At 44.5% G+C, this 13,835-nt stretch overlaps 1 protein-coding gene across 6 annotated transcripts in view; it reads left to right on the top strand.

The window, feature by feature from the left end:
• The first annotated feature begins 8,933 nt into the window (after nucleotides 1-8,933).
• Nucleotides 8,934-13,835, top strand: part of PAPOLA (poly(A) polymerase alpha) — a 60,298-nt gene continuing 55,396 nt past the window's right edge. For 3 of the 6 annotated variants that reach the window (XM_044231239.1, XM_044231237.1, XM_044231235.1), the window contains exon 1: nucleotides 8,934-9,128. In XM_044231239.1, coding sequence (XP_044087174.1) covers nucleotides 9,121-9,128 — 8 coding nt within the window. In that variant the 5' untranslated portion in view covers nucleotides 8,934-9,120. The remainder of the gene's footprint in view (nucleotides 9,129-13,835) is intronic. The other 3 variants (XM_044231238.1, XM_044231236.1, XM_044231234.1) reach the window with 2 other exon arrangements.

Raw genomic sequence — 13,835 nt, 5'->3', positions numbered from 1 at the left:
AGGTCTTTGAAGGCAATTTTTCCCCTAAAATCTAAGCAGTCCAGCTTGTCACTGCTAAGCATCCTCTCTCTGTAAAACTATAATTTGGATGGACATATTTCTATATTACTTAAAAGAGCTGGTATCATTTATAATAAAGTATCCAGCTCCAATCTAAAAAAGATGTGTAAAACCTCCACACAGAGAATTATAAAACACTGCTGATAGTAATGAAAAATGAAATGAAGGAATAAACTGTATTAATGCCTTGTAAAGCTCAGTACTGTTAATACTTCAATTCTTCTCCCAAATAATGATCTGTAGAGTCAATGTAATCCTAATCAAAATTCTAGTGTGTTTCTTTTCTCTTTTTTGGTGGGAAGTGGTCATCTGATTCAGAAATGTGTATGGTCATGCAAAAGAACCTAGGAGAGTCAGAAGGAACCACAGCAAACTTGGAGGACTTCACTCTCCAGACAGCAAGACTCATTATGAAGTGACAGTGATTAAGATCAGTAGAAAATAAGGAGTCCAGAAGTAGATTCACACATTAATAAATCACCTGATTTATAACAAATTCACCTTTGCAATTCAATGGGGGAAAAGTATGGTCTTTTCAACAAATGATGCAGGTCACTTTGGAGAGTCATGCATTAAAAACAACCAAAAAACCAAAGTCTGCCAGAAAACTCCTCAAATCCAAAAAACCTAAACCCTTGACCTCTGATTCACACTATACACAAAATTATTTTAAGATGGATCATAGACCTAAACAGGAAAGTCAAAACAATAAAGCTTCTAGAATTTAATAAAACGTAAGAGGAATTCTTCATAACCCAGGGGTGGGCAAAGATTTCTCAAGATAACACTGAAATAATAAAAAGTCAGGGGGCACCTGGGTGGCTCAGTCGGTTAAGCATCTACCTTCAGCTTGGGTCATGATCTGGGGTCCCGGGATCAACACCCTCGCTGGGTTTCGTGCTCAGCAGGGAGTCTGCTGCTTCCTCTCCCTCTGCCCCTCCCCACAGCTCACAGCGCGCTCTCTCTCTCTCAAATAAATAAATAATAAATAACATCTTTTAAAAAAAAATGTCAAACACCTGGCTGGCTCAGTCCAAGAAGTGTGTGACTCTTGATCTTGGGGTTATGAGTTTGAGCCCCATGTGGGATGTAGAGATTAGTTAGATAAATATTTTTAAAAAAGAGTAAAAAGCCAAGCTTCAGAACTGGGAAGATATTTACAACGCATACACATAGATATGCACAGATATGCAGTAGATATGACAGAGGACTTGTACACAGAATATGTCAAAAAGTCCTCAAAGTTAGTAAGACTGACAATCCAATTTAAAAACAGGAAGACTTGAGAAACCACTTCATAAAAGAGCATAGCCAAATGACCAATTAGCATATTTACAAGTGCTTAAAGGCAGTAATCATCAGAGAAATTCAAAGGAAAACCGCAGGGGGATTCCTGCACAATGTTGCCAGGTGGCGGAACTTAACTGGGACTGTTTACATCAAGTGTTGGGGAGGACGTGGGGCCATGGGAACACACATAGATTGCTGGTGGGACTACAGATTGGTACTACCCCTATGATAGTCTTTGGGAGAACTTACCAAAGCTAAGCATGGGTACACACACGGTCCAGCAATTCCACTTGGGTATACACCCAAGGGGGATGAGTGCTCATGTCTACAACGAGGCACGTACAAGAATATTCAAGCAACATTACTCTAAAAGCCCCGAATTGGAAAGAAAAAAACCCAAATGTCCTTCAAAGGAGAAAGATATACTGTGATATTTACAGTAGGAGAAAGATACAGTGACAGTATAGTACACAGCAATGAAAAAGCATGAACTGTCACTCCCTCAACGAAGTCTCACAGACATACTGTTGAATGAAAGAAGTTACAAGGGTGAATAGTGTTGTGACTCCACGTGTATGAAGTTGAAAAAGAGATACAACTAGTCCATAGTGATAAGGTCAAAATAGGGGTCATGTGGCGGTGATGATGATAACGACAGAGGATTATTCCGCTGGGGTAATGAACATTTTCTCTATCCTGATTCAGGTACTAATGACATTAGTGTGTGCACAGGATAAAAATCGATACAGCTCAGTAGGCAGTGTTATGGGGCGGGGTAAGCACAAAGGCCTTCATGCTTATACATGTTACTGTTTAATTGTACTTTAATCATCTTTTTAAAAGGAACTGGTATTCTATCTTTAAAAAAATGAAATATACCATATATCCCAAACTAAAAACAAAACAAAAAGCTAAAAACAAAACAAAACAAAAGAACTCCTTAAAATGCGGACCTGTTCGTAGCCAGAGAGTTCCTGAGATCCAGTTTAGGAAAGAAAAATGCCATCTGAATTCACATTGAGAAAAATTAGTCTTTTGTGTGAAAAAAATTGAAATTAATCAAAATGCCATTCAAATTACTTAAGAGTGTTTTTGGGTCTCACACAATATTAGGTGCTATATACACAGTTTAGTGGAGAAGGAAGGCAGATTCTGAGATAACCCCCAGTGATCTCTGCCTAACAGTATTCATGCCTTTGTGTACTCTTTTTCCTTTGAGTGTGGGTAGAACACAGGATTTGCTTCTCTCCCCCATGGAATCCAGCAGATCTTAGGTTACCTAAGACTATAAGAAATCATGCTAGCAGAATCTTTTGCCTTGAGCTTACATGCTTTGATCAAGAATGCTGCTCTGTTGGAGACCCACATGGTTTAGCAAGCAGCCAGCAAGACACTGCTACCTTCAACCCAACAGCTCTGAAGACCTGAATCTTGCCAACAAACGTGTGTGGAAGTTAAGTCTTTCCACAGTTGAGCCTTCATATGAGACCCGTCCCCCCCACCCCAGCCCACCATGAATGTAGCCTTGTTAGAGACCCTGAATCAGAGGACCCAGCTAAGGCATGTACAAATTCCTGACCCCCAGAAACTGTTCAATAATAAATGTGTTTTTTATTATTGTTTTTTGAAATGTGTGTTTTAGTTTGAAATTTGTGGCAAATTGTTACACAGCACTAAATAACCAGTACCATTGAAGATGCATCATTACTTTCTAGGAGTGAGCAACCTGAGATGATCATTGTTAGGGACTGAATGAATGTCCCAAAACTCACATGTTGAAGTACTAACTCCCTTCCTGTGACTGTATTTGGAGATGGAGCCTCTAAGGAAGTAATTAGGGTTAAGTAGAGTCTTAAGGGTGGGGCCATGATCCAGTAGGATTAGGTCTCCTTAAGAGACACCAGAGAGCTTGTTCTTCCTCCCTCTCCCTCTCCCTCTCCCTCCCCCCCCACCTCTCCCCTACTCCCTCTCCCTGCCATGGGAGTACAGTGAGAAAGCGGCCATCTACAAGCCAGCATGAGTGTCCTCACCAGAAGGTTGGCCACGCTGGCATCTTAACCTTGGCCTTCCCAGCCTCCAGAACTGTGAGAGACACATTCCTACTGTTTAAGCCACCAATTCTGTGGTATTTTGTTATGGCAGCTCATGCTAAGATAATTACCAACTGTTTTTGTTTTAGCCAGATTAATTGCAGAATTGAAAATAATTGAAAGGAAAAAAAATAACTGAATGGAAATACTGGGCAAATCTAAGTTGTCTTTAAAGAATCAGAAACAATTTAATTCTTAAGTGCCAATATGTGCCAAGCATGGTTTTGTGCTTTCTGCTTTCAAACAATACGCTTAGGGTTCCTATCTTCATGGAGTTTAGATTTTAGTAAGGGTAACAGAATAATCAGGGGATAAGCATGGAGGCTCTGAGCAGCAAGGAGCCGGGCATTTTTAAAGATTTTATTAATTTATTTGAGAGAGCGAGTGAGCGTGGAAGCAAGAGCGGGGTGGGGGGAGGGAGAAGCAGACTCCCTGTGGGGCAGGAAGCCCAATTCGGGGCTTGATCCAGGGGACCATGACCTGAGCCGAAGGCGTACAGTTAACCGATAGCCAGCCAGGTGCCCCTAGAAGCTGAGCATGTTTAAAGAAAAGAGGTCAGTTGGGTTGAAGCACAGAGAGGAAAGGGGCAGAGTTTGAGATGAGCTTAGAGCGAAACTCAAGAGCCAGGCCACCGAGCCCTTGTAAGCCACTGTCAAGTTTGGTTCTATTCTGAGAGCAATGGGAAGCCACTAAACTGGGTTTGATATATATATATATATATTTTTATTTTATAGTGAGAGTGTGATAAAATCTGAGTTATGATTTCAAAGTCCAGCTGCTGTATGGTGGATGAATGGAAGGAAAGCACAAACAGAAGCAGAAGAGCACGGAGGCTGCCCCAACACCCAAGCGAGAGGAGACCGTGGCTGAGACTAGGGTGGTGCAGAAGAGTCAGAGAAGGGGGCGGCTTCTGATGGACCAACAGGAGACGACGATGGAGAGAGACGCTTAGCTGACTGAGCCACCCAGGGGCCCCTAGCAGACACATTCTTTAAAACATAAACTAACAAAGATCTAAAAGGAATTTAAAAGAATTTAAAGAAAAGATAGCTCAAGGCTATAATACGTATTAGATGAAAATGCTTATGCTACTATTTTTACTTGAGGGACTCATCAATCTGGTTAATCTTGGTTAAAATTTTTCCCCCAAAATTTCTATTTAAATTCTAGTTAACATATAGTGTAATATTGGTTTTAGGAGTAGAACTTAGAGATTTCACCTCTTATATGTAACACCCAGCGCTCTCAACACAAGTGCCCTCCTTAAAGCCCATCCTACCTCCCCTCCAGCAACCCTGTTTGCTCTCCATAGTTAGGTCTCTTACGTTGGTTAAAAAAATTTAAAACGTATGCATCATTAGTCACCAAATGAATCTATTGTAGTTTATTATTGGGATAAAAGTCTTCATATCATGGGCGCCTGGGTGGCTCAGTCATTAAGCAGCTGCCTTCGGCTCAGGTCATGATCTCAGGGTCCTAGGATCAAGACCCACATCGGGCTCCCTGCTCAGTGGGAAGCCTGCTTCTCCCTCTCCCACTACCCCTGCTTGTGGCTCCCTCTCTCTCATGTCTCCTCCTCTGCAGAGGAAGAGGTTCTATTCTCAAAAACATTTCTGTCCGTTTCTCAAATTTGAATGCACTATGGACCTATGAGAACCAGCTTAGGAATTCTCCCTACTTATGACATTGTTCTGTGGAAAATGCAATCTGAATGATCCTTAAGACATCAGTAGGAAGTGCCATCCCCCATGTCCGTAGTCAGTAGAACACAGGCACTGTGGCAGGGTGAGGGCTGTGGGGATGGGGCAGCAGCTGGAGGGAGTGGGCAGGGCTCTGAGGTCAAGCAAGGCAAGGCTAACAATAGGGGTCCTGTCTTAACCCGGTATACTGGTCACTGGCTTTATCTCATGCTCCACTTTCCTTTGCTCAAGTTCTGTTCTTCGGTAGACCCTAAATGTTGGGGATACTGAACACCTAGCTTATTACCCACTCGTGAAGTTTGGGTTGGATTAGATTGAAGTTACTGGGTGTATGAAGGGCCCTTCCTTCCGTGAACTGAAACATGACTCCAAGATAAAATTTTTGCTTTGAGTTTAAAATCTCTATCTCCAGCCCTGACTTAGCTCCTGAAATATGTTTTCACTCACCTGATGGGCATTTCTAAAGGACCCCCAGGCACTTCAAAAAATCCACACCAAGTGACTCTCATGACCTCATCTACTCACCCTTGTTTTCTATTCACTGATAGCTCCCTCCACTAGGTCACCCTCCCTAGAACGTCTGAAATCATGTCTTTTTCCTCTCCCTCCCCTCACATTCATTCACATTAACTACATCTCCTAAATCTCTCTGAAATCAGTCCCTTCTTTATTTCGAGCAGCAGCATCTCTCACCTGAACCCTGGCAAGAACTAAACTACCCTCCAGCTTCAAAAGCTCTCACAGCTCAAATTTGTTCCTACCTTTTGAGTGATCTTTCTGAAACTGTAGATGTGATCTCATCAATGCTTTCAAACCTTCCATGGTTCCCCCATTCATAAACAAAGATAAAAGCTGAATCTTCTCCATGGCTTCAGGTCTCGAAGCAAGGCCTTGTTTGACCACTTTACCTAAAGTTGACCTCCCCCTTAATTCTATTACCTGGTTTATTTTGTTCATGGTTCTTAATACAACCCGTAATTCCCTTGTCTGTTTATGAGTTTACTGTTTGCCCCCCACTTCCCAAGAAAATATGGTCTAACTGGGTCAGGGATCTTGACTATTTTTCAAAGTGGGAAGCGATCTTCCAGCTTAGCACAGTGATGGGGCGTGGCAGACGCACAACGATCTGTTACACAAAGGGCCCCCCATTATCTGCCTCAGTCCTTGGCAGCTTCATTCCCACCACGTATTTGTGGTCTAGTTACTTCAAAAGTCTCTCGGTCTCCAAATAAACTTTAAGCTATTTGTACTTTCCTTCTTTTTTTTTTAAAGTTGTTTCCTGTTATGCCCTTCTCCTCCTGTTCCCTTACTAAATCCTAACTTTTTTTTTTTATTAAAAAAATTCTTTTATTGATGTGTAGTTGACACATGCTGTTAGTTTCAGGTATATAACAGAGATTTGAAAAGTGTATATATCTACCAGTGCATTTCTATATTTTTTAAAAAAGATTTTATCTGAGAGTCTGAGATGGACAGAGAGAGAGCATGAATGGGGAGGAGAGGAAGAAGGAGGCTCCCCACTGAGCAAGGATCCCAGCACAAGGCTTGATCTCAGGATCTTGGGATCATGACCTCTGTCAAAGCAGATGTTTAACTGACTGAGCCACCCAGGCGCCCTATCAGGACATTTCTAAAGTCACATTGGGAAATCTACCTTGATTCCACCCACAAGTATACTTCCTTCTGTCTTCAGCAAGTAACATGGCATCTAGCACATTCCAGGTACTAAATAAATATTCGTTAATTGCACTATCTTGCTGTGTCATTCTAGAGAAGGCTCAAACACAATTGGTGTGGAGCACCTGGAGACTGAAAGCACAGAGGTTTCAAGGACCCTGTGTCTTTCACTGCCTTCTGAGATGCCAAGTGGAGGACAGCCTCGAGCTCAAGAAGTTCCCATTCTCTAATCTGTGGCATACATCATCAGTGCCTATCTTTATGAGCAAATTTTAACATCAGAGCCTTAACGTATTTTATTGAGTTCTCTGGATCTCAGATTTCCAAACTTTTAAGGGCAGGTCTGCTACTGGGTCCCCAACCAAAACCACTTTGATGACAAGAGGGTAAGGGAACAAGTAGAAGTGAGAATCAAGGACAAGTCTGTTTCCCAACAGTGTTGTTCAACAGAAATGAGGGCCATGCATATAATTTAAAATTTTCTAGTGGCCACGTTTTAAAAGGAAGCAGATGAAATGAACTTTAATGAATTTTTTAAATATATCCAAAATACTATTTCAGCATGTAATGAATACAAAACGCAGATATATTACATATAAATATAATATATGAATATAAATATATTATAAAATGAGATCAGTTAGGGATCTCATTCTTTTGTTCCTACGGAGATCTCTGAAATCTGTATTTTGCACTCACGCTACATCTTAAATGGACTAGGCCCATTTCAAGTGCTGAAATGTCCCACGTGACAAATGGCTATAGACGGGACAGTACAGGTTTAGGTCCTGTGCTTCCTCCACACAGTCTTTTTTTTTTGTCAGAGAGAGAGGGAGAGAGCGCGAGCACAGGCAGACAGAGTGGCAGGCAGAGGCAGAGGGAGAAGCAGGCTCCCCGCCGAGCAAGGAGCCCGATGTGGGACTCGATCCCAGGACGCTGGGATCATGACCTGAGCCGAAGGCAGCTGCTCAACCAACTGAGCCACCCAGGCGTCCCCTCCGCTCAGTCTTTATGCCTCCACCGCTTGTCAGACTAGATGTTCTGTGAAAGCAAGGTAAGTCCTTTGCCCAATTTCCCGAGGTTATACAAGTCCATATTAACCTACTTAAATGTTTTAGAACTTTATCCTTGCCGTGTTTATTTAATTCCTTCCCGCCCCTCCGTAAACCCTCCGTGTGACACTTGAGAACACGTTCTAATTAGCAGAGCGAAGGGCTGAGTGCCAGAGTCGGGCTCAGGCACGAACACTCCAGCTTTGGCTGGGGGTGGCGAATACGCTCCTAGGTCCCACCCCAGGGACGGATGAGGGCTGCAGAATGGTCTGGGCTAAAATCCCCATGGTTCCTGCCCTCGGTCCTTCCACTTCAGGGCAGCTTTACCCGGAGGTTCCAGGACACCACTCGCTGGTAAAATCAGCTCGTGTTCCAGAACTCGGTGTCATCATAGCGCTGCCCCGCAAATCCATTCATTCAACAAACACTTGTTGAGCGCCTGCGTACACACTTTGGTGGACAGGTCGGCCAACAGCCCGAGAGGGGTGGACCTCGGTCCAACAGGGGAGGGGGAGTCCCAACGACCAGCCCGTGCTAAGCGCTGCCCTGCATCAACCAACACATGCAGCAGTCCACACGGCCCCCGGAGGCGGGTCTTACTTTCACTTCGCAGGACAGCAGGAAGAGGCCGAGTAACTTGCGGCCACCCCAAGGCGCCGACCTGAGCGGCCGCGCCCCAAGCCCAGCGCTCGGGTGGCTCACCGGGCACGCATGGGCGCCTGGGTCCCCGCCGAGCGCCGCCGATGACGCCGTTCGAGGGGAGGTGCGGCAGCTGCGACCTCGGCCGCGACTCACAGTGAGGTGCCGCGTGGTGCTCATCGGCGACAGGAGCGTCCCCGCTCGAGGAACGGACAGCCACCGGAGCCTCCCCGCCTCTGCTAGCCGACAACTCACACCCACCGCGGAAGCGCGACAGCTTTGGGGCGGAAATTACCGGACCTCCGGCCGCCTCACGAACTACCACTCCCGTGAAGCTGCGCGGCGCCGGGTGGCCTTTGCGCAGGCGCGCGCACGGCGTGCGTGGCGGCGTCAGCAGTTCTAGAACGTTGCTGTGGTAGCGCTCGGGCGCCATGTTAGGACGAAGGGGAAGGAGGAGAAGCGCTTAAAGCGGCGGGAGCGGTGCGGGAGTGGGGTTGGACCCAGGGCTGAGGCAGGCCCCCCCCTCCCTCCCGCCTCAGTGGATCATGCCCAGGGCGGCAGCGGCGGCGGTTGCGGGGGGGAAGTGACTGGGCGGTGCCGGCGCAGGAGACGATGCCGTTGTAAGTGATTTGTATTCTGTTTTCTCTCGCACGCCGGCGGGGCCTTGGGGGCGTCGGGGGAGGGGGGAAGGGGTGGCGCGAGAGCCGGGCCCTCGCCCCGTTGGGGAGGCAGGCGGGAACGGGGCTCTTCCTGTTTCCTCACCCGCTCGCCGCCGCACTTCCCCTTGTGCTCGGTTCCCGCTTCCCCCCACCCCTTCCTGGCTCCGCGGCCGTGGGGCCGGGGGCCTTCCCCTTCCGGAACGGGCGGGGGAACCTGAACCTGAGTGCCCTCGCTTCTCCGCCCCGTTCGGGGGGTGGAAAAAAAAAAGAGAAAGGAAAAACAATGCCCGGCGGCGGGGAAGGCAGGCCCGGCTGGTTGCGGGGTCTGCACTCGGCGCTCAGGTTCACTCTCGGCGTCTGTCCGGCTCCTTTCGAAGCCTCCCTTCCTGGTCTGCCTGCGCTGCGTCCCTGTCTCCCTCCCGTCTCCAGGATGCCCACATCGTGCGCAGAGGGAACCCACTTCCACGCCCGAGCTCGCACGAGCACTAGCTAAAAGCCCAGTTGTGAGCGACGAGCCTCGCTCTCTGGAAGCCTCGCCGCCCCCCCCCCCCCGCCCCCGGAACCAGCCCAGTCCTCCCCAGGCTTCCCACCGTCGGCAAAGGGGCACTTGCCGGGGTGTCCTCCGCAGCGCGCTGGGTTAGGTATTGCTGTTTCGGTGCTGCTTTGATAGGCTGGTCGGAGGGGTCCTGCCTCCTTCACTCCCCGTCTCCACTGGTACTTGGGATTTTTCTGATGGTAGACGTAAAGCTAGTCCCTCCTTGCCTTCTCATCTCACTCGGTGTGCGTCTTACACTTTGTTACCCTCGCAGCATTTTTTAAAAAGTTTCTGTTCTGTGTCAAAGAATGAGATGTAATCTGAGTATTCGTTGTTGGGATCGAAAGTAGATTACAGCTTTTTTTTCCCTGCGTGTATCCAGCAGTGGAGAGGCCTAAATGTGAGACTGCATTTCTTCCATTTTTGAACATTCTGGTGTAAGCGTGCTCCTTTGAGACGAGGGACCGAATTTTCTTCTTTGTAGGCCCCAAATGAACCATGTAATTGACACTCGAAGTTTTCCTTATGTACAAAATAAAGGTTTTATGATTTTCTAGACATCTAACACGGCACCTCAGGTTTATCTGTTTTTTTTTTTTTTTAAAGTTTCCTTTTTCGCAGATATTACTGGTTATGGTTTTAGTTTTATTTATGTGTCTTTGTACGTGTACGTGTACGTGTGTGTGTGTGTGTGTGTGTGTGCAGGTGAGGATCTAACTTCGACACCGGCTTTAAGATAAGATACCTATTGCTATTTACACGGTATTTTAAAGAAGAATTTCATGCTCCTCCTTAACCACTCCTGTCATTTTTAAGAGGCCTGTCAACATATTTCTGTAAATGACAATATTGCTTAGTTTTAAATACATATGCAGATATAAAATCTTATAATCTACAAGATCCCTGTTAATTGATTCATTCATCCTTTTGTGAGTAGAAAGACACTGGGGATACTGATTTTTTTGTGTGTGGCATTTTTCAGTTCAGCCGAATTTAAAATAAATAAATGTTTTTTAGTGATGCCATGTGACTTCTTTGTGTTAGCTCTCATTTTATTGCTGTGCTTAAAAAGCAAGTTTGTGATGATCGTGTCAGTAGTAAAATTTGATCAGTGATAGGAAATGTACAACTTAAGAGTTGTATTTTAATTAGAGTTAAAAGATAATTATGTCATTTTCTCTAGAAAATAAAAATACTTTTATATCTACCCTTTCCCAGCCTTCTTTGAGGAAGGGAGGTGTACATTTTCTATAAAGACCTAAGAGCATAAATTTTCTTGGAAGTTCAAATATATGGAATGGAAGACAGTTTAGACAGCACATTCACACATAGATAATTGGCTTTCCCGTGTGTTTTTTGAGATGTGAACAGTATGCCCAGTTTTTTGTTAGCTGTCCCTCTCATTTTTTTTTTTAAAGATTTTATTTATTTATTTGACAGAGATCACAAGTAGGCAGAGAGGCAGTCAGAGAGAGAGGAGGAAGCAGGCTCCCTGCCGAGCAGAGAGCCCGATGCGGGACTCGATCCCAGGACCCTGAGATCACGACCTGAGCCGAAGGCAGCGGCTTAACCCACTGAGCCACCCAGGCACCCTGTCCCTCTCATTTTTAACCCTAAGTATACTGTATTTTTAAGTAAACAACAAAAAGACCACACTGCCTAGGTAAATAGGCCTTTTTCCTCATTAATCAGCTTTCTTTGTTTTTCATATTCTGGCGTCACATTGCCTTTCATTTCATTTCTTTGGAGTTTTGAATTTTGATTTCCAGGCTTATCGTGCTTGATTTCCACCTGCTTTTTAGTATGCCTGTCCTGTTAAATTTGGGTGGGATTGTGGAGTTGGCCATAGTTGAGCTGTCAGAATGGTTTAAATCAAAATAGATTGTTGAAGTTCTGGTCATGACAACATTATGAACAAGTACTCATATTTTGTCTGAAACTCATATGTAATATGTATAATTTTGAAAGGCTGGTATGATTTAAGAGCCATGGTGATGAAACTTCCAAAAATTTGGGTAGTCTTTAGGATCCATTAATACAGGGCTTCTCTGGTAGGTACTGTTGACAGTTACGGCCAGTAACAGGGGCGTCTCTGTGTTGTAAGGTGTTTATTAGCATTCCTGGCCTTTACCCACTAGATTTCAGGACCCCCACACCCCCATCTCTCCAGTAGTGACAACCAAAAAATGTCTCCAGATGTTGCCAGATGTATCCTGGCAAGATTATCCTTCTTGAGAGTCACGTGGCATTGATAGAGTATAAGGCCTTTCTGGGAACTGTATTCTGCTTTCTGCCCTACTGTGCTGGAGAGATCCATTGTTTGCATCAGCTGAGTTCTGACTGTCACAAGTTGAAGTTAAAGATTTTGAGGAGAGTAACCATCCTCAGTGACCTAGTGCTTATACCACATTCATAGAATGTTGTTTAAGTTACTAGAAGAGATATTTAGCAAGACTTGGGGGAGACAGTAGCTTTTCTCCCAAATATTTCAGGATGTTAGGAAAAAAGAATAAGTTTCATGAAGTCATAGCAGGTAGAACTGGGACCTCTTGGTGGATGGTAATGGGTACCAGTGATTCCCACATTGTGATCTGTGGAACCCCGGGGATCTCAGATCGTTTTAAGGAGTACAAAAAAACTGAAACTGTTTTTCATAGTAGTGCTGAAATGTTATGTCTTTTTTACTCGAATAACATTGCATCCATGGTGTGAAGGTAGTTGATGCTGTTCTTGCCTTAGGACAAATCAAGGCAGAAGCACCATATTGTACTAGTAGTCATTGTATTTCTCATTACACACATAACACACACTTTAAAAGTTCCTGGATGAAACAGTAAAACACATTAATTTTAATGAATCCTGACTCGAATTTATGTTTTACATAAGCCATGATAAAATGGGAAGTACACACAAAACTCTATACAAAGTAGAGTGGTTGTTTTGAAAAAAGCACATGTCTGATTTGTGAGCTAAACTAGTATTTTTCTTGTGGAGTTCTTTCATCTAAAAAAATAGATGATGTATCTACCGTGGGTATTGACACTTGGACCATTTCTCATTTTCCTGAAAATGAAGTGAGCCTGTCTCTTTTTTTTTTTTTTTTTTAAAGATTTTATTTATTTATTTGACAGACGGAGATCACAAGCAGGCAGAGAGAGAGGAGGAAGCAGGCTCCCTGCTGAGCAGAGAGCCCGATGAGGGGCTCGATCCCAGGACTCTGAGATCATGACCTGAGCCGAAGGCAGTGGCGTAACCCACTGAGCCACCCAGGCGCCCCGAGCCTGTCTCTTTTTTTTTTTTTTTTTTAAAGATTTCATTTATTTATTTGACAGACAGAGATCACAAGTAGGCAGAGAGGCAGGCAGAGAGAGAAGGAAGCAGGCTCCCTGCTGAGCAGAGAGCCCGATGCGGGACTCGATCCCAGGACCCTGAGATCATGACCTGAGCCGAAGGCAGCGGCTTAACCCACTGAGCCACCCAGGCGCCCCGAGCCTGTCTCTTTTTAAGGAAACAGCTGACAGCATTGGTGGCCAGTAAATTTGAAGATAAAAACTAAAAATTTGGAAGGCTTGTTTCTGTCAATTGTGGGCTTGATAGCTTCCTGGTAGTTAAAAAATGTTTCTGATTAGATTGGTAGTGTGATATTAATGATACCATTTAAAAAATATATTTTGTAATAATGTGTCAATATTTGGAAGATAAGCTTAATTTTGATGAAATAAAAAAAATACATCGGTGAAATTTATATTCAAAGTGCAGTGTAGATCAGTGGATTTTTTTTTTTAAATTTTAGTTTAAAGTAATCTGTATACCCAAAATGGGGCTCGAACCCACAACCCTGAGATCAAGAGTCACAGGCTCCACCTTTAAAGCGCCCCAAGACCAATGGATTTTCATGCAGCAGTATAAGGGATTTATTGATAGGGTTTCAACTTTGATACTGTAATTAATCTTCAAAAAAATACCACTTGTGGAGTTTTGGTGTAGCATCATAGAGGAATATCCACAATTATTTGTAAAGGTTACTGAACTACTCTTCCAGTTAGGAGGGTGGTCTGCCAGGTTTTCTTTCATAAGTGTCTACCAAAACTACTTGTCAAAGGGATTAATTGCAGAAGCAGATAGAGGAATAT

The sequence above is a fragment of the Neovison vison genome, chromosome 13, assembly GCF_020171115.1.
Source record: "Neovison vison isolate M4711 chromosome 13, ASM_NN_V1, whole genome shotgun sequence".
NCBI lineage: Eukaryota > Metazoa > Chordata > Mammalia > Carnivora > Mustelidae > Neogale > Neogale vison.
The sequence above is the reverse complement of the archived record's forward strand: the minus strand, read 5'-3'. Positions and strand labels throughout refer to the sequence as shown.